Source organism: Lonchura striata, chromosome 3, assembly GCF_050655825.1.
Source record: "Lonchura striata isolate lonStrDom1 chromosome 3, ASM5065582v1, whole genome shotgun sequence".
NCBI classification, from domain to species: Eukaryota; Metazoa; Chordata; class Aves; order Passeriformes; family Estrildidae; genus Lonchura; species Lonchura striata.
This window is the reverse complement of record NC_140705.1, coordinates 41,470,198-41,491,098: the sequence shown is the minus strand read 5'-3', so window position 1 is coordinate 41,491,098 and position 20,901 is coordinate 41,470,198. Positions and strand designations below refer to the sequence as shown.

The 20,901-nt window shown below is 37.3% G+C and overlaps 1 protein-coding gene across 3 annotated transcripts in view; it reads right to left on the bottom strand.

The window, feature by feature from the left end:
- The window catches only part of GRIK2 (glutamate ionotropic receptor kainate type subunit 2), a 341,730-nt gene extending 321,035 nt beyond the window's left edge, over positions 1-20,695 (bottom strand). For 2 of the 3 annotated variants that reach the window (XM_077782281.2, XM_077782282.2), the window contains exon 1: positions 20,052-20,184. In XM_077782281.2, coding sequence (XP_077638407.1) covers positions 20,052-20,166 — 115 coding nt within the window. In that variant the 5' untranslated portion in view covers positions 20,167-20,184. Of the gene's footprint in view, positions 1-20,051 lie in introns of all 3 variants that reach the window. The other variant, XM_085574923.1, reaches the window with a different exon arrangement.
- Positions 20,696-20,901: the final 206 nt, after the last annotated feature.

Below are 20,901 nucleotides of genomic sequence, written 5' to 3'. Positions count from 1 at the left end.
TTTGACTTTTCACTGTTCCACATGTCAGTTTTTGTGGCTTCCTTTCCCTGTAAACCCAATACAGATCATGAGTACCTAACTCAGGATATTGTTTTCCTTTTTAGGATGCAATTTTCCAAATTCAGATATAGAAATAAATAGTCAAATATTGATATGACTGATTAGTATAACTTGTAGCAAGATCTAGATGCAATGGAAAGAGCTAGTCAGTATTTCCACTTTTTCTCATAAATCTTTGAAATTAAAACTATTTCAGGTTGTTTGAATATCTTGCATCTCTATTTGGGACCTAAAACATGCTCTTTAATTGAAACAGTTTCGTTTGAATCTCATATCTATTACAGTGGTAAAAAAAAACAGACAAGCAAACAACAAAACCCAAACAAACAATCAACCAAAAAAGCCTTTGCTGCAGTGCTGAAGTTACTCTTAAGTTTCTAAATGGTAACACATTCTACCCACATAACATGACTCAATTTCTTGCCATCACTTACACTGGAAGAAAATTATATACATTCAAGATATAAAGATATACAAAATAATGGAAGGAAAATATAAAGCAATAAGAAGCTCACCTTTTAAATGCTGTTAGAAATCTTTACAGGGCTATTTGAATACAAACAGATATCAGGTCAGCTATTTAACAGAGAGGTACCATTTTCTTTGTAGTAGGTTTGTGTTTCAAAGCATCTCCAGGCTAGCTGGTTCCAAGAGTCAGCATTGGAAATCCTGCCAATTGCCTCAGCAGGCATCTTACAACCATATGAATTTTGATTTGTTTCTGGAAGTGTCTTATATTTATCTGGCTGCTCAAACTGATTATCAAAATTTAAGAAGCTCTTTCACCTGTGTAAAAAATGTGGCTAAAACTACATATTAAATCTGAGCATACTATTGGAAGAAGGATAACTATGACTTTTTCTCAATGCTTTTTCATGACTTATATGTGTGTAAAGCTACAAATCAAGTGTTTTCAAAGATATTCACATTTTTGTCATACCTATGAGATACAGGAATGTCACATTTCAGTTTTCATTTGTTCAGGCAGAAGTGGCCATTCTGTGCAAGTCTTTCAGACACTGAGCTTTCACTGAATTCAGAAGACTTGCTTCTTTATGTGAAAGCAGAATTAGTGAGAACTGATAACACAGCCATCATGTGATTTTATTATGTCTTATTTCAATCCATTACATTCAGTAGAATTTTTTTAAGGAGATTTATTTCCTTTTGTGAAATGATATTTTCTTCAAAACACTTTTGCTTTGGAAGAATTCTCCCTTTGCCTGGCAGAAAAAAAATAGTAAGTACGGCAGAAAGTGAAAATGCAAGGGTTTATTCCAAAAACAGGAAACAATAAGGAAAAATTTACTGGAAGGACTTCATGGCTTTCTTTGTTCCATTGGTTTATTTGTAAGGGTGATGCTCTGAACACATATACAGAAAGAAGAGTATTGACAGCACAATGGCAGAAAAGGGACTTAATACAAGGAGCATGTATCCTATCCTCCAAGGACACTTATTCACAAAAAGTAGTGGCTGTGCATGTCCTCACAATGTATCTATTCCAGAAACCCAGAGCAAGTGGATACTTTTCACCCTATCAGTGAAACAGTGTTTACCAGAAATTAGCTGAACAAGAAAGAAATACTAAGCGGCACATTAAATATATATATACATATATAATTCATTAGAAGTAGTAATTTATCTAGTTTTCAGATGGCAACAGTGTGGGCTACTACAGCCATATACACTGTTTAGCATTTCTATGCAGTAATCTAGAAAGGAAATTAAAGATTATATCTGAAAAGTAGCTTTAAAGGTGAACATAATGTGAATGAAAGGAAACATCCCTTAAAAATGCTGGGTGAGTTTTTCTTTGATTTATAGCAGTGCTGCTGTCATGCCTGCAATGACATTACACATATAATGAGGTGAAAAATGTAACCCAGTGAAACAGGGCATTCATTTTGGAAGCAAGGTACAACTAAGGGCTAGATCCACAAAGGGATTTCATAGTCTAGCCTCAAGATAAAGTTCATATCTAAAATCCCTGCATAATTTAGGAGAGTCCACTAGGTGATCATGGTCAGCAGCCTAGCGATTCTTAACAGGTGGCTGATGGGATGACATAATAATCTTGCAGAGACATAACTTGGGAAGGCAGACATGCAGATTAAATATTTTCCTTACAGGGAGGGGGTTAAAATCTCCATCTTCTATCAGCCTTGGAAGAATATAAAGAGAAGCTTTACAGAACTCAGACAGCAATAAAGGAATTTTGATGAAAATGAAGGAGAGGAGAGAAAGAAATCAAAATGTTCCACAGATGGGTTGTAGAAGCTAACATGAGGTACTGACTAGAAACTTCAGTTTATATATACGTGTATGTAATGCATATGTATGTGTATGTATGTGTATATGCATGCATGTATGTAGGTGAGATCTATCCATAAAGGTGAAATTAGAGATTCAAAATTTCATTTTAAAACATAAAATAAGATTACATCAAGATACTGGAGAAACAAAAATAGATTGTTATGTCTATATGTGCACACACAAATACAAATACACACATTTCAGCCTTAGGCTCAATATGTCTGTGTCCACCCTTCTCCCTTCTCCACATGGGATAATCTACCCTGAGCTGGTTTTCCCTGAAAAGAATCATAAAAGCATGGTTTGGGTTGGAAGGGACCTTTAAAGACTATCTAGTCAAACATTTCTGCAGAGAGCAGGGACATCAACTAGATCAGGTTGCACAGACCCCCATCCAACCTGACCTAGAATGTTTCCATGGATGGAACATTTACTGCCTCTCTGAGCAATCTGTTTCACCACCCCCACAGTAAAAAACTTCTTCCTTAGATCTAATCTAAATCAACTTTCTTTTAGTTTAAGACCACTACCCCGTTGTTCTATTGCAAGACACCCTACTAAAAATTTTGTCCCCATCTTTCTTCCAAGCACCTTTTAAGAGCTGATAATTCAGGAACTGGACAGGGCTTGGTATTAAGCCTTCTTCCCCCACACATCCCTACCCCATATTATTTGGTATAGAGTTTCAACTGTCTTTTTCTGTATGAGATGGACAGGCAGACTTGTAAAGAGACCTACATAGGCACACTGTAGAATAAGCCCAGAGTTTTATAGGTCTCAAAACAGAATTCACTTTTTCTGGATTCTGTACCAATCAGGAGGCATTAGGCCAAGTCATGGATGAATAAGTTAAACAATACTGGGTCCAATACTGAGCCTTGGTGACAGGCCTCCAACTAAACCCTGTGCCACCAATCACAACCCTCTAGGATCTGCCATTCACTTTCAGAGTTTACCTATGTGGATACCCTGAGAGCAATGACAAAAGCCTTGCTAAGTCCAGGTAGACAATATCCACTGCTCCCCTTCATCCATCCTGGCAGTTGTCTCATTGTAGAAGGCAACCAGCTTGGCAAAGCATGATCTGCCTCTGTTGAATCAATGCTGGCTACTCCTGAACACCTTCTTGTTTTCCATGTATTTGGAGATGACCTCCAGGATGAGCCATTCCATCACCTTTCCAGGGATTGAGGTGAGGCTAACTAGCCTCAGGAATACTAAAATTTCTGGGTTTGTATCTTGTACAGGATCTATTTCTCCACAGGATACCATACTTGTACCATCATATTTGTAGATATTTCTCTTTTGTCTTACAATTTAAAAATACACTGACTTTTGAATTAGTGTATTATTTGAATTTGATATTCAAAGTTTCCTGCAATACACAAAAATGTAATGCATAAAACAAATGTATTTAACTGTTCAAAGCAAACATGCATTATTTTGTCTACTCAAAATATTCCTTTTCTCAAAACGGTTTTCAGTTTAAAAATTTTTTCTTTACGTCTATCACTTGTGTAGTTGCATTATGCCATAAATTTCAAATCATGATGATCTATTGATAATAAAACTATGAAACCATTCCCTATTAAACAAAGTTAACAGTGTCTATCAATTTAGGCTATACGCCCAATGCATTTTTTGCCATAAAACAGGTTTGCAAGTCTTAAATGGTTTCACATTTCTCTAAACCATACTAAGAGCATAACATGAATATTTTAAGCAGCTTAGCTTTGATTTAAATATATTTACTCAGGATATGCTGGCAGCATCCCAAAATGCAGTGTAATACCCTTAAAGCTGGCAATCCCAAACTCAATTTAAGAGAGCAGATAATATGGACTAGCAGCATTAAAGCAAATAAAGTCAATTAATGGGAGTTTTTTTCCTTAATTTGTTTTCTCTAGCTTGAAATTGCAAAGGATGGCTAAAGCTGTGGGATTAATGAAGAAAGAAATTAATGGAAATGAAATATAAAACAAAAAATGGAACAAAAAAGACCAGGAGCTATTATTTATTACTCAGTTCTTAAGGTTTAAAATTGTATAGCAATATTCTTTTATTTAAAGCAGTTACAGTGCAAAATGGAAATTCCACTTTTGGAATATTTCAGTTATTCACTAGCATATTCTAAGAGAAGCAATATGTTAATTTGAAAGTATTTACTTCCACAGAAAAATAAATCATTGAAAATGTATATCTAGTTATGGAAAATAATGTTTACTGTAAGAACCCTGCCAAATTATCTGTTCCTGAGATTTCCCTGAGCCATAAAGACTAATTCAATTCATTGTTAAATGAGTTATTCAGGCTGCCCTATGTGCATATTGAGATGTTGGCATTTAGGTGTTCCAAGATCAAGACAAGAGGAAAACAGCCAAAAATAGTCACAGAATAGTAACACATTCCACAAGTGAAAACAAATGCTTACATTATTTAGTTACTGCTTGAAGATATTTCATATTTTCCTGCCTACATTTCACTCAGCTCAAGAACAGAAAAAAAAAACAAGATCTGTTCATAAGATGTTGTCTACAGTTACACTGGAAGCCTTTTATTGAAAGTACTGCTGAAAACATTGCTAGTAATTTTCCAGCGCCCACTGATACTATGTTATAAACATAATACAGTAACAGTAAAATTTTGCTGTTAAATATCTATATTTCCAGGGATATCTAAAAGGACAAAAACAGTCACTTCACCAACAATTCTAAAACAGAGCTCATAGGAGGTTCATTCTAAAGAATATTCTAGGCATATGTATACCCATATGCTTTGTTTCAAGACCCATCTGTTTTGATTTGATATATATGCTTCAAAATAACATTTATTTTATGAAACATACACCAAATGAAAAGGTCCACAATACTTGCTTTGAACAACACAGGAATTTCTTGCAAATCAATTATGTTATTTGGATATATTCTCATAAAGTTGCCAAGGAAATTGCAGATTTTTTTCTGAAGCTGGAAGTTGCATTAGGCTTCAAATCAAAATTGCAAAGTTAAGATGTGAAGCAAATTTTTCATTATTATTTCTGTGAATATTTAACTTCTGTGTTACTAAAGTAATTCTTTACAGTCTCTAAGTCATTGAATGCTGTAATTCTAAGTGGATAGGTATTTAACTAGTCCCAAGTAATCAGATTTAAGCACCTTTGCAGAATAGTTTAGTTTCAGTTATCCAGCCACGCAGGATATACTTTTCTAAGCCTGTAAACACATAGAATCATCCTGGATTCAATAAAGACCTGAACTTGAGTCAAAATCAAACAATTTTCAGACTCTATTTGTTTATAGATACATATCTCAACTTGTTATTAGCATTTCCTGACTGTTTAATATAATGTAAGCAATTAATCCATCAAAATCTCAGATTCTTTAATAGACAATCTTTTCTGTTTACAGCTCTTTAGCCAGCCATAAAATCCCCTGCAAGAAAACCACCCACCTTTGAGGTTACTCCAACAGCATGTTAAAATGTGAGGGAAAACCAGCCTCCCAGCAATCAGATTCAATATGACAAGTCTGAGTGAAGAAAAGCTTCAATAACAAAGTAGCAGTAAAATCAACTACTGTCATATATACTGGTCTCATCAGCCAAATACCAAATAATGGGAAAAAATGAGGAAGAATTAATGTCAACTGTTAAATTTTAGGAGTTCTCTCAGAAAAAGAATCAGATGATGTATGATCCAGAGTGTCTGCACACCCAAGTGCATGCCCAAGCACATGGAAGGAGTGGAAAATGCAGTTAGCATAGGAATCAAAGATTATTTGTTCAAACACTGAAAAAAAATTATTGTTTTTGCCCACACAACCAGACTGGGGCAAGAGAATTTGGTTTAATCAGGAAATAGATACCTTATTCATGTTGACAGACTCCTTGGAATTCTGACTCAAAACCAAACTTTAAGAATTTCATTTAATAAAAGATATTATTAATTTGTTATGGATCAAAACAAAACCCAAACACACAAAGCACACCCAAATAAACCTAAAGAAGACCTAACAGAAAAAAAAACAAAAAAAAAACCCAAAAAAAAAAAAAAACGCCCACAGATTCCAAGCTTACTCACATTTCAAAGACAGAAGTTTTTAAATGCAAACTATAAGGTAATTAAGCAAAACCTATGATTATTGACCGGATTTTAATTTATAAAAATCATGTTTATCCACAGGTAAAAAATTGTTTGTCATTTTGATCAGACCGAAAAGTATATGTTGTGCATTCTAATAGATGCACCCTAATTTAAGAGGAACAGCTCAGGGACAGGACACAATATGTACCTCCTATTTCCATAAGTAAAAACAGGACTTAGGAAATGTTTCATTTTCTGTGTGGGCTTTTTTCTTCTCTATCACTTCATGCAGAATCCTATGACCTACCACAACAACTGTTAAAATGCAGTTCTAATGCTTTGCAAAGTACATGCAGGAATTTTATATCATTACGGTAAGAAAGTGAACATTTAATATTATTATTAAGCAGGATTAGGATGGATTTAAGAATGTTTTGAGAAGTAACATGAAAGTGAGACACCCAGTTCTAAAACACAGCCTTTCCCATTGTAATCCAACAGTTTCACCTGTAAAATCTAATGTAAAATCCAATTGCAGCACATGGCTGACTAGCATTCTTTTTAAAAGATAGCTTTATTCATTTAATTTACATAATACATTTTCAGCATTTATCAGCATCCTAAAAAACAACTTCCATAGCTATTGGTAAATTCTCAAGAACTACAGGCAGGGATTTAGGAATGGTAGTCACTTAAATTTGTGTTCTTTTAAAAGTAATATTTGGTTTTATCATGATTGAAGTTCTTCTCTCTTATGTTTGTCTGGTCACTACCAACATTTATCTGTTTACTGGAGTTGTATCCAGTCAAAAAGGCAAGGTCATGGGAGACCCATTACAAGAAAAGATAAAATCAATAACACGGGATCCTTGAACAACACTGCTTAAGATTTATTTATAATGAATAATCACATATTTATGTCATCACTTTTATGTATGGTTATACTTACAGCTCTTTCTTTTGAACAAAGGAAATAGTTCTAGAAAACTGGCACATGAAAAGTCTATGGATGAAAACTCCAATTGTTTAAAGTACACAAATAAAATGTCTTTAATGAGATACCAACATCTTCATAATTTTTTCCATTAAAATACTGAAAAATAAAATAATACAGCTCTATTCCATGTAACTAGTAAGTTGATTGTTCTTCTGAGTTTTAGGTTCTCAACAGCTACTGGGCAGCTGTGAGATTACTTTGAATAATAAACTTTTTCTGATCAAGGTAATGATCAGAATAATCTACCTATTTAACAATGGTCAACAGTTATTTTCTCATGCCACAATAACATTTCTCAGCAGCACTGTTTGAGTATAGCATGAAACTATGCTCTGTAGTTTCTTCACTTTTAAAATTGCATTTTCCTGTCTCTAAAACAATTATATCAGTGCCCAGAAAGACAGACAGAGCTTCATTCACAGAATTTATTTTATCTTTTTTAGGATAGAAAATTCTAGTTTTCTCTTTTTTTTTAATATCACAAATATGCTTGACTTTATGGGTTCTTTGTTAAATTTCTTGGTTTCTTGCTTGAAATTTTGTATTTTCATGACCACTTTGAAAATATTCATGAAGCTCACACCCTGTGAGAACACATTCTGCCACCTTCACAGCTCTTTGCTATCCCAGGCTCACACTACTTGTCAGGAAGCAGATGGATAATAATTATGAGTCCTTCCATCAAAAATCCCTGATGCATCCTCAGGCACTTCTCCTGGTTTACATTAATGACAACTCCAGCAAAGGAAACATACTTCCACTTTTTTTTTGCATTTGGGTCAACACAGCACAAAAAACCTGTGTGTGTGTGCACACATTCACACAGAGCTGTACTTGTAAAATCATTGTTGCCTAGTTCCTTTGTTCAAGTCACAAGGAAAACTTTGTGACATTTAAATTATTGCCAAAAATAAGTAAAGGGACATATCATCAAAAGCACAATAATCAATTGTTAACATGGATTAGTGAAAATATTGCTGTTTATTTTTTAAGTATACAACCACAGTGCAGTAGAAGACAAAAAGCTTCTATCCTTATAACCATCAGATGGGTGAGTAGAACACCAGTTGTCTGTAGAAACAAAGTGGAGAAGGCTTCCAAAAATATGTGTTACAACACTTATCAACTAGAAGATGACAGTAAGGACAAAAAAAAGAAATTATTGTGAACAGAGTGCCTGTGGCCACATGACAGCTTTATCCAACTCAAGCATGTTCCCATGAATGAAAAGAGTAGAAAATACTCTGAAAAACAAGCCCACTCCTTATCTGAGAATAGGGTATAGTATTACCTTAAATTACAACAAAAGTATAGTTAATGAACATTGGTGATCACAGAACGATACAAATCTACAGTTCAACTTGAAATCTCCAATGTCTAGACATAAAAGGTCACAAATGGACAACACTGAATATGCTTTGATTGACTAATGTTGATTTGATCTTTAAATGTGACTTTTCATTGTTTAGGCAGGTTTGAAAAGACATTAGAAAATCTGATTTAATGCATTTTTGAACACATTTTTCTTAGCTGTATCACAGTTTCTGCAGGCATATTGAATGTCGTGAATGAGAGAGTCTGCTGAGATCTGAAGAGATAAGCCTTAATAACACTCATATTTTATAGTGTTTCCTTCTCAAGGACATCCAAACAAATACATATAGCATTACTGGAAGGAAGTCACACGTATATTTCACAAATTTCCATTTTATTCCCTCAGTTGCTTACAGAAGGGCTTACCACTTCTCCTGAACTGACCTCATGCATGCTACCTTCAAGGCTAAAAAAAAGATAAAATCTAGGCAAAACCAGATTATTTAACTATGTTTCTGTTCTTCATGTAAACATCATAATATTCAATATTAAATTGAGCAAATTCTTGGATTTAGAAAAAAAAAGCTATGCTTATTTTGTTGAATTACCAGATCATTTTGTCAAATGTTATCTTTATGTTTGATTTTGACTAGACAGAAACAAAAATCTTACTATTTGCACAGTTATATATGGCCTTTTTAGACAAACAGGATTTTTTTTTCCCATCAACCCTCTTCAATTATTTTTTGTTATTTGTTGAGCATTGATGGCCTTGAATTCACCTGTATTATTTTTCGCAAACCACCTCCATCCTGCTTGTCAACTTTTTTCCTTTCAACAAAATGAAGAGAAGAGTGTTGTCAGGACTATCTGGGAGCATGTCCAAGTGGTTCATTGACTGAAATAGATCAGCACCTCAAGGTATGAAGGAAAGCATCAAAAACTTAGCTTTAAAAATTGAGTGGTTCAAAAGCACAGTTGTTAAAAACTAGCAAGATATACTCCCTCTGCACTTGATATTTTCTTTTAAAAAGAAGAATCCCAGATTTCCCCTCAAATTAGCTATGACCAGTCGATGGCCTTGCATTTGAATTTTGCACAGTAGTATTTCCAAAACTCAACTTTAGAGAGTGAAAAATCAAACATCCATTGCTGAAGCCACTAGAAGCATATATGGGTGCCTCAAAACACCAGAGAAAATTGGTATTTCTAAGCAATACTTAAACTTTTTTTAAATGCATAAACATTAAATTGAAAATGTGGCTGGGGTAAAGCCTTATAATTTGAATAAAAAAACATAATAAATGCTTTTTGAATTAAAAAATATAAAACGATATGTTAGCATAGCATACATGAAAACTGTAAACACTGCTGAACAGTAGAAATCAGATAAGCAAAGAGGTTACAAGTTAGATTCCCCAGGTCTCAGTCCTTATTTTGGTCATTAAGTGGCACAGTAAGAAACAAGAATGATGAAATTTAATACTCAAATGCACAGTGATAATTTATTAAAAGTTCTCTATTATATTTTTAAGCATTTATTTAAATATTTGCTATTAAAATGCATAAAATGTGAATATACATATTCCCATTAATAGATAATATATAAAACAAAAAACCACTGTGATTAAGCATTTTAAAAGAAAATTAATTCTGCTCTTTTAGAGTACTCTGTGACATTCTAATTTTCCTAAAGTACTTTTTTACCCAAATTCTTAATGAATAAGTAGCATGGAACTTCATTTAAATATTTTCTGCCTTGTAGGATAAATGCTCTATTTTCTGCCTTGTAGGATAAATGCTCTAAATATCAATGAAGTTATTGCTTTAGAAAAGAGTTTTCTCTCACAGAATATGTAATATTTATATTTGTTACTGTTATTTACATATATTTCTACATAGGACAATGTTTCTGATTGTGTTACAGCATTTGATCACTAGAACAAGTTTTTCTCCTACTATTGAACTGCATTAACCAATGAGTATACCATTTTCAACTTAAAAAAAATCAAAAACAAAGCGCATCATCAGTCAAATTATTTTTATCATGCTGAATTTGTTTTATAGTACATGTCTCCATATTGTAAAGGTCAATAATAAGTGAACAACCAATGTAGGTGTAAAAAAGTGTAGTGGGGGAAAAAATTACAAGGAAAGACAGGTTCTGGAATTAGCACCTTTGCTAATGGTAACCAGCACAGGTGATTTGCCTTGAACAGAATTGTATTCAACATCACTTTGGACCTAATCATGCAACTTAGAAAGAATACTCCATCACCAGTTCACATGGGCAATGACTATACCTGGGAAAAACCAGCAAGTACCCATGAACTTTAATACTATTTCTTCATTTTAGCATGAGAGAAATCTAAGCCACTCTTTTGCCAAACAGCATGCTACAGCTTACAGATTTGATTCTTATTTTACTTCATATTAACATAAGCCACTGAGCAGAATAGAAAGTTAGAGGATAATCAGACCTCAGGCATACAACAATCTTTTTCCAATATTTGATCCATAAATTGTTGTTTTGAATCACGACATATAAGAAACTTTACATAATTTCCTCTCATCCATGGTGTAAAGATAAAAACACACTATCATAAGTCAACTTTGCACTCAACTCTCAGGGACTGTACATCTCTAAGAATCTCAGTGTTTGGTATTGACTGATGATTGAGCACTCACACTAAAAATATAGGTAGAAATAAAAGAATTAATTGGTTTCCAAGTAGAATAACTGGTTTCATCAAAGCTTTGCAATGTGAACAGTTAGGGCAAGACTCAAAATATTTGCTGAAGTGAAAGTCAAATTTTACAATTGTGAGCTATGAGACTCAGATTGTCTTATAAATGTTTCATGCTTACTAGTGTAATTATTTTAATTATGGGCTCTTTGGTAAATCATGTCCTAATTGTGCAACTTCTAAATAACAGCATAAATGTGAGTTGATTGATATAGCTGACATATGTTTAGCTCTTGAGTTGATTGAAATAGCTGGTATATATTTAGCTCCTAGGGAAGGACAAAGCCCAAATGGATGGCAAGTTCAATAAACTAATCATTAATAAATCTACCCAGATTATTACCTAATCGTGTATATGCTTTGTTTTTAAGAAAAAAAATGTTATATTCAGTATCAATTAGCTTAGGACAAAAAACATTTTAAAGTAATAGCTATTTCTATATTCAGAGAAATGTAGCAATTTGAAATGTTGTACTGGACATGCATAAAGAAATAATTTATGAAGATAGCACAGTTTTTCAGAGTGTAATATTTCTGCACCTTTTGAAGCAAGCTTGATAAGCTTTATTCAATAAATTTCTGTAAAGTAATCAGTTAAATACATGTGTTCACAAACAGCTCCTAATTTACAGGACTAACTGTGATTATCTATTGTGAAAACAAGCACCACCCACTTGCTGGCAGGTTTTTAGCAGAATGAGTGATCAGTCTCTGATTCAGCATTTTTGTATTTTCATGTCAGGAATAAACTGATGAGCCATTCATATATCAATCTTTTCCTTTTAAATTTCCATCTGAAAAATAATAGTTCAATATGTCATGATAGACACTAAAGCCAGGGAGAAAACAATAAATCGCCACTCAGTCCACGTTGACTTTCCCATATTGCTGATTCCATGAGAGACATGGTTCATCCAGCTCAACTTAAGCCATCTGAGTTATCCAGTTTAAGTCAACCTTGTCTAATCCTTCTGCCTCTTTCACTCTCCAAATGCTGCAGAGAAGCCCTAAGGCATGGCTTATACTAGGAGTTTAGTTTCAAGGCAGAAATGAGGACTTCCAGATTTTCACTTTTTCCATGGATTTCCAAGAAACTTAGAAAAACAACGACTTTCCAAGAAGGACCAGGAAAAAAAAAAAAATCAAATAGACATTCCTCTAAGTAATCACTTTCCATTTCACTATTTCAAAATAAATAAGGAAAAAGACAAAGTGTGGAGAAAGGATCAAACACAGGAGCAAGGTACAAATATTAAAAAAAATAATAATAAACAAACATTTTTCTTTCAAAATTATTCTGCCCATCCATGAAACCATGTTTTTTCATTTTTCTGTAAATATATGATACTAACCTTTAGCTATACATACTAACATCAGATAGAATGTTTTTCAAACTGGTAAACAGAGACAAGCAGTAAAATATTAAGATAAAATAAAAGAAGAGGGGGGAAAAATAGTAATCATAATTTGAATTTAAAAGGACATCAAGTCTCTGAAAAAACAGTTCCTGACAGCAAAGTAGGAAAGCACTCCCTGGTCTGTTTTTCTGTCAGTTATGAAGCCTTATACAAGAATTAATGATTCTAACAAAGTTTTCTTCATGATGGAAGACTGACAGACACTTTCAATATTCCTAGTTCAATTGACTTAAAATCCAAATAACTGGCTTTTTGAAAAAATTAGGTTTTAAAGAGTCTGTGAGTGGAAATACTAATATAATAAAACACACATTCAGTTAATGTGCATTAATGTATTTCTCCAAAAATTAAAGTCTCTAAAACCCATAAATGAATTTTGCTTCCAATGCATGGTAACAAAAAAGTTTACTGTGAACTAAGAACAAACTTTGTGATCTAAACTCTACAGTGTAGCTGTGCTTTAAACTACTCCTACTGTAGCCTCCACTCACAATACCAGCAGGGAACATCTTTTTCTATACCCCAGGCAGAAGCACCTGGAAATGGAAACACTTTAAAAAATCCGTTACCTAAAAATGTGCATTTCATTTCAAAGCAACCTACCAAACACATTCCTAGATGAGTTACTGTGTTTCAATATCATTTAGGACTAGAAGAATAATGTTCAAGGAAATCTGAATCATGACTAATCCAAGTCACTTGCAAATTTTGATGCAAGTGCAATAATGCAAAAAGAACAGTCTTGACTTGAGCATTTGCACCCATTTTCCACTTCTAATTTTTGCCTAAAAGGAAAAAAAAAAAAAAAAAGCTTGGTGGTTTTAATTCATTAAGTACTTTTTAATGAAATTTAGATTGGTTTTGAGTTTGCTAAGTGTTTTACATAGCACTAATATAACACCTGCTTTGTCCAAATCTGGCTGAGCTCCAGTATTGGAATAATGATCATCACTTGTTTGCTCTGTATTCTTTGTATTCCTGAGATCATTGGCTGTTTAAATTGAAGGTGCCCAACACAATTATTATTTTATAACAAAGGAACTAAAGGATTCAGAGGGGAAATGGGGCAGGAGTGAGGACAAAAAGGGAGGAACACAGCATGGATGGCACAAAACAGGTACAAAATTATAAGTATTAATATGAGGGTGATCTTTGATTCTCCATGTTCCAGTTCAGATGTGACAGCATAATGACAGTATCTCATTATGTTATCATGCTGTTTAATCTAATCTTCCAACATACATTACAGCATAACACTATGAAAGCTTATCCAGGAAAAATTAATTTGCCTTACAGATTGGGGAGTATGGAAATAAGGCACCCTCTATTTTCTCTTTTGCATTATTGACATACCTTCTAGTAATTGTTCCTCTGAAAGAGATTAAAGAGGATGAAGGTTAAAACTCAGAAACAGACAAGGTAAATACATTAAGTAAGGTACAAAGATCTGCTTTATTTACAATGACTACTAAATGTTTGGTTTGCTTTTTTCCCTAAATTGAGGGGTTTTTCTCTGGTATAAAATAAATACATAAATAAATGGGGGAAAAAACCCTAAAATTAAATTAATGAAGCTAAATTCTAATATTTGAGTTCAGAAAAATCTTCTTTTCTCTAGCTTTTTATCTCTGGTGGCATAAACTACATTTCAACTGGAGGCATTACTTGAACATTTCATCTCTTCAAAGGACAAGTAGCAGTCAGTAAGAAGCTATCAGGTAAGAATAAGCAATCAGTAAGAATACAAGCTATCAGGAAATTGTGTGAAAATCATTTTACAAGACAATTGGTGTTATAAATACTGGGTGAAAGGAACTGGGGATATTCCAGAAAGCCCACACGGATGAAAGCTTTCTTAACCCACATGAAATCTTGATAATGCAATAATGAGTATTTTAAAAGGATAAGTCTAATTCCCCTATCTGGTGCAATAAAGACTGTATACAGCTAATCAGCTTTGCCCTTTCAATTAAACTCGTCCAGGACGTTCTATGTAGTCAGCACCCTGAATGAGTCATTAAAATTCTCGTTCTGTAAGAGTTGTGTGCAGTGCACCGTTGTTTCTAAATTCCATTAAATCCAAACGGTCTTTATCGCCTCATGACCACTGTGACTTCAATCAGCCAATTTAATTACCTTACAAAATTGTCAGCAGAAGCAGCAAAGAAAAACAGGAAGGGTTGTGACGTTATCAAATTGAAATCTTCCTCTGTGCTGTTTAATCTAAGACCAGTCAATAACAATGCTTCTCACCTCCTTACTGCCTTCCCGAGGCTCTTAACCTTACTCTTCTTTCAAAGATTCCTCTTGTTGTTTGTAAGACTGATTTTGAATGCATCTTTGTGACGATGTTAACAGATATTGAAAGATTCTTGTCAGTTGGCAGTAAATTTTTCATTGGCATTGAATGCTGGACTTGCCAAGACACGGACCCCCGAGGGCTACCATGAGAGTTTGGCTTGCAGATTTTCATCACACTCTTAATCTGAAGGCAGACTGCCTTCCCCATTCAAACAAGATATGTACATTTCTTTTGTTTCTCTCAAAGAGAGGTAGAAACCTTACCCGCTCCCACTAAAAGGATATCAATGCAAAATCCAAGGGAAAGAAAGTACACATCCAGGAGGGTTAATGCAACTCCCTTAAGAAAACTCCACTCGATTACCCAGCAGGCATTTTCCACTTGACCTCTTGTCTCATACACATCTGCACATCTACACTGCTGTGCCATGACTTCGCTGGTTTTAATTGCCACAATTTTAAAATGGTCTCCTGAATCCCAGAACCACGTGTTTTGACACCCACTGTCACCTCCACAAGCAGTGGATGCAGTGAGACAACCTCTTCTCTGGTTTTGCCACACTCGAGCTCCTAAAAACAATTATATGGAGATAAACTCAATCTGTTTGAGACAAGGAGCTCAGCTAAGAACTGTCAGGTCACATGAAAGCCATACTAAATCTCCACAGAGGAAGATTTAAACGTCTGGCAATTCCCATCTGGGGGTACCCAGAAAGGAGTTGAAAAATGAGGGAGATTTTCCCTAAATCACAAAGAGTATATTATTTTATAATATTTTATTTGCTATTATTATTTGATGTAGGGTAATAGGAAAGGGCTAGCCTTCATGAGGACTTGATGTAGTATTTTTTAGAAAAAAATATTTTAAAAATAGTCACTAGTAAGAAATGCTTCTGGTGAGAGTTCAAAACTCTTCCTTTTTCCTTTGAAAAGTTTTTCCTGTCTCTCTCTTGACTTTCTTTTGCTTTTAAGCTGGAAAAAGCCACATGCACGCACACACCCTTCCTTTGTAGCTCATTGTAACACAAAACATTCAGCTCCCTCTCTCATCTGCTTCAAGTCAGGCAACTCCAAAGCACCAAAAAGTCAAAACTACAGGTATATGCCTCTACTTGTCTTTACTCTTCTTGAATGTCCTGAAGAAAATAAAACATCACACAAAGTGGGTTAAAACTTATCAGGTAAGTGAGCACCCTGCAGTGAAGATCTGCAGTCTTCCACCACATTTCCAGGAATAATGAGAGCAAATACAGCGGCCAAACCTCTTTCACCTTCCTGTCACAGGTCTCTCTTCACACCTTTACTGTAGGAAAGAGAACTGCTCACAGTAGTAGAGACAAGGCCGGAAACGGGCAATTTAAATTTTAAAAAGGACATTTTATAACGCTCCAGACTTCAAAGCGCTGACAATCAAGTTCCATATAGTGGTAGTAGGTGGGAAATAAATGGGGTTTAAATAGCCCAAGCTCTTACTGCCTTGGGCAAGACAAGGGGTGGGTTTCTAAAAACACAGGTGAGTAATTACAGGTGTTTGACAGCTCTGAATGGGCTTGTTAATTCTGCCTTTCGGGGACAAGGTTGAGATGCCTTCAGGGGTAAAGGCAGATCTAAGAAAACAGCCCGACGTGCCCTGCCCCATGTCATGGGCAGAGAGGCCGATCGGCTGGGCTCTGGATCCGCCGAGTTCTCTGGAATTTCTTGGGAGCCGCTGCCATAGGTCTGAGTTTACACAGGGGCAGTGAATCGGAAAGCTGAGAAATGTGATCCCCGAGAACGGTACCGGTGGTCACGTATTTTGGCTTTTGTGCGGTGCCAAGTGATAAGGAAAAGGTTTCCATCACACTTAGCACACCGGAGTGACAAATATTGCTGCTGCTTTTCTCCCTCCTCAAGGTAGGACTTATCCTTTTATCCGCATCAGTGATTTAGGGCTGTTCCCATCTGACACCCTCGAGTACACATATAGAAAACCTCACCTTCAGCCTTCCCTGGGCTCGCTTGTAGGAAACTGTTCAGAAAGGGCAAGGGAGGGAGCTTGGTCGCATGCCCATGTGGCATTCAGGAAGGGCACCTGGTGGGATGCCCGAGTATCACGTTGCCAAACTCCAGCAGCAGCAACAGGCAGGTGTCCAGATGCCTAAGCAAGTGTCACTGGGGAGGGAACGGTGCCATCACACCAGCCTCTCTCCGTGTTTGCTCCATAAGGTACAGACCTTATAATATAGAAATAACCTCCCGAATGTGAGAAATAACTCAGGAGGTTCGACTTCCCTGTGTGGTTGCTAGAAGGTAGCTTTAGAGAGAGAGGAAGGGAGAGAGAGAAAGGACATGCTGGCTAGTCCCAACAATGAGAGGAGCCGTGGGAAGGACAATGCGAATCCATGGTGGCTAATTTGCACTGGAGGAATGAGGGGGCTGCAGCTCTGGCAGGCTTCAAGCTCTCCCCTGTTGCCATAGCACTGCTGGCTGAGGAAGAAGAGCGGGGGCTGGCAGGCTGCCTTCTGGAGGGAATCTCCTCAGATCTCGCTTCTCCTCGGGAAGGACTCCACGGCATCCCGTCGTCCTGGTCGCAAGGACATCCCAAAGGGACTGATAGCACGGGAACACAGAGGGGGCGGTAGGGAATTCCCCCTCAAAAATAACCAGCTTTTCCACAGCTCAATCCCTGCTCCCTCCCTCCACCCTGCTATGCCCTACGCAGAGAGAGATGTCAGCCTTTGGAGAAGCCGTGGAAGTTCTCTCTTGGTCACAGACAGAGTGAGTTAGCCTGGACTAAGCTAAATCCAGACTCCTTTAGAACAGAAATGTGCAACAGGCCCGGATAAGCAAGGCAAAAGTCTTTCTGCTTTTTCACGTCTAACATTCTCCACGACTTAATGTTCAGTGATGCTTTGGCGACAATTCTTTCAAAGACAGGGAAAAGCAGGCAGAGATGCAGAAACTGATTTCTACTTCGCTGCTACAGTGGAGTGAGCACAACTCGTTGGCCAGCTGTGTGACCAGAAGGCAGCTGGGAAGGGAAGTTAGCCCAGTAAAACATATGCATGCACCACCATGTCACTGGGTAACAGAGACCCCCTGCATCACCTTTCAGCCTCGCGATTATTTATTGCTCTAACGCTTCCCAAAGCGCTACTCTCTAGGGCTGTCTCTAGAGCTACACCGGACTGAAGTTCAGAGGGAATGTCGCTCTAAAGGAAAGTCCACCTCTTGCTAGTGCTGTGACCAGGAATATGTTTGTTTACATAGCTATACATGAAAGTAACTCAGGCTCCTAGAGACAGACTCTCGGCCCCGTGGAACGACAGACAGCCGGCCGGTGCCACATTACAGGCATCCTAAGCACTAAATTCACAGCAATGATTACGGATCAGACTGATTGTAAAATAGACCCTCACAATGATATACGGGCCCGTTTAACCATATCCAAAGAAACAGACATTCCTGAGGACGGTTGCTAAGAGCAACGTGCCATAAGCACCACCTTTAGACCAGATGGAAGCAGAAAAAAAGTGCTGCTAGGAATTCAGAGACTGGTAACAGCCTAGTGACTTTTTAATCATTACTCACCCTCCCCTCCATATAAAACTGTGTGCGGGGGTGCTGATTTAAATTAAAATAGATACAAACCAAGGCATTATTCCCAGGCAAAGGCAAGAGATTTCTGTGCCCCATAGAAATGGATGCAGCAGCTGTCACAGTTTATCGCGGACAGCGGGAATGCGGGAGATCCGCTCTTCCGCCGTCCACCCGTGCTGTCGGCAGGCACAAAGAATGCTGCTTGTATGGGGGAGCAATTGTCAGCCTGTCCCTTTCTGGCCGCGGCTCGCCCGCGGTACCCGGGCGACCAGGAGGTTTGTGATGCGGGGCTCCCATCGCATTTCGCCCCAGACTCGCACCGAAGGACATCCCCGCCCGCACAGATCCCTTCGGACCTGGTTTCTGAACTTTCCGTCCTGCCTTTCCTTACTTCAAAACTTCTGTGGAGGATGCAGCGGCTGGAATTTGTGCCTCGCTTGCTTGCTTAGACACACGAACATGCGCGCTTGCACAGGCAGAGCTCTTAAGGTTAGTGCCCTGGTCCAGCTGGGATAGCCTTTAAACTCTAAACCCTCTCTATTCTTAAAATGTCATTCTGATCTTCTTTTTTTTTTTTTTTTTTCCTTTCTTTTTCGCGGGAGAGGGAGGAACTCCTACAACTTTCCTCGCATAGAAAAGCTGTGCTTTTGAAAGGTACCGCAAAGCTCTTCCCCAAACACCGTTCAAGACATAAATCATCTCTTCTCTAACCCTAAACGCCACTCAAGTGTCAAGCAAACAGACAGATACTTCAAGGGAGATCAGCCCAAAGGTCTCAAATCACAGCGTTATGCTCGCACGGGATCGGCTCACGGCGGGGGGGATCAGAGACGGGCGGCCGAAACTCAACAACTATTTGACAGGTTTTCAACTGATCAATCACCGTATTAGCCATGCTTTCCCCTACTATGGAAACAATAGAGCAAAATAATGGAAACAATTACGAGGAAGCCACACAAGCTGCGCAGAGCCTCAGGCAACCACGTTTGCCAGTCTTTTTTCTATTGTTATTATAATTATCATCACCATCGTGCCGTTACTACGGCTACAATGAGCAGCAGCGACAGAAAAAAAATCACACAGCAATTCATCCCTCCGGATGCAAAATAAAGAGGGACTTCGCTACCCGACTCCGGTAGCACGTCCCAGCTCTCCCCCAGCATCCCCTTCTGAGTCAATCCTCCGCATATCACATTCAGGCTTAAAAACACAATGAAAAAAGTGTCGGGAAATCTTACCAAATCTTAATACATGTGTGGTTCCTTGAGAATATCCAATCCACAGTAAGCAAAAAAGGAGTCTAATGGTGCATCTGAAGACTGAATTAGTTACAATATGGGAAATAATCTTCATGATGTTTCTATGCACACACGCGCTGCCTTACTTCCCCCTTCTAAGCCGTCAGGTTTCCCGGTAGGGTGAGAATGAGGATACGTAAACTGATGGCCCTCAGACACGATCACGGCATGGTCACAGAGAGCAGAGAGTCTACGCTTCCCAAACCCATTAGCAATCCCTGCATGTTCTTCATTCACTGCGCCAAGGAGCAACCTTCAACTGCAAGGAATGGTGGGACATCCATGTTAGTCAGGGGAGAATCCTTGAGAAATCCAAACACACACAGTGTCCAGCCGAGTAAACCTGGGAGGCGAGAAAGGAGGAAAATCAATAGGTAATCCAGCTCGAGAGATCGCTGAGGTACCGCCACATAGCGAGCGCCCGCCGTTTCACTGGCGAAGCTTTTGCCGTGCTCCCATTCTACTGCACTGCTGCACAGCTTCTGACGCGAAGCCAAGATTAAGTGAGAGAAATTGAGATAGCTCTTCTCTGCTTAAGGCTGCCTGCCAGACAGCCTTCCCAATTTCTATTATGCAACCGATCTGATCGCCCAGCTTTGTCGGAGGAAAAAAAAAAAAAAACAGCTCGGTTATATTTACATGCTTCTTATTGTTATTAGTTATTCAGTTGTTCTGAACAATAGCTATAAGGGGCGGGGGGGGCGGGGAGGGGGGGGAAGTTCTGCTAGAAGGGAGAAGGGAATCGGTTGTGTGAAAATCAATTCCTGTATTTCAATAGCTGACTGCTTGG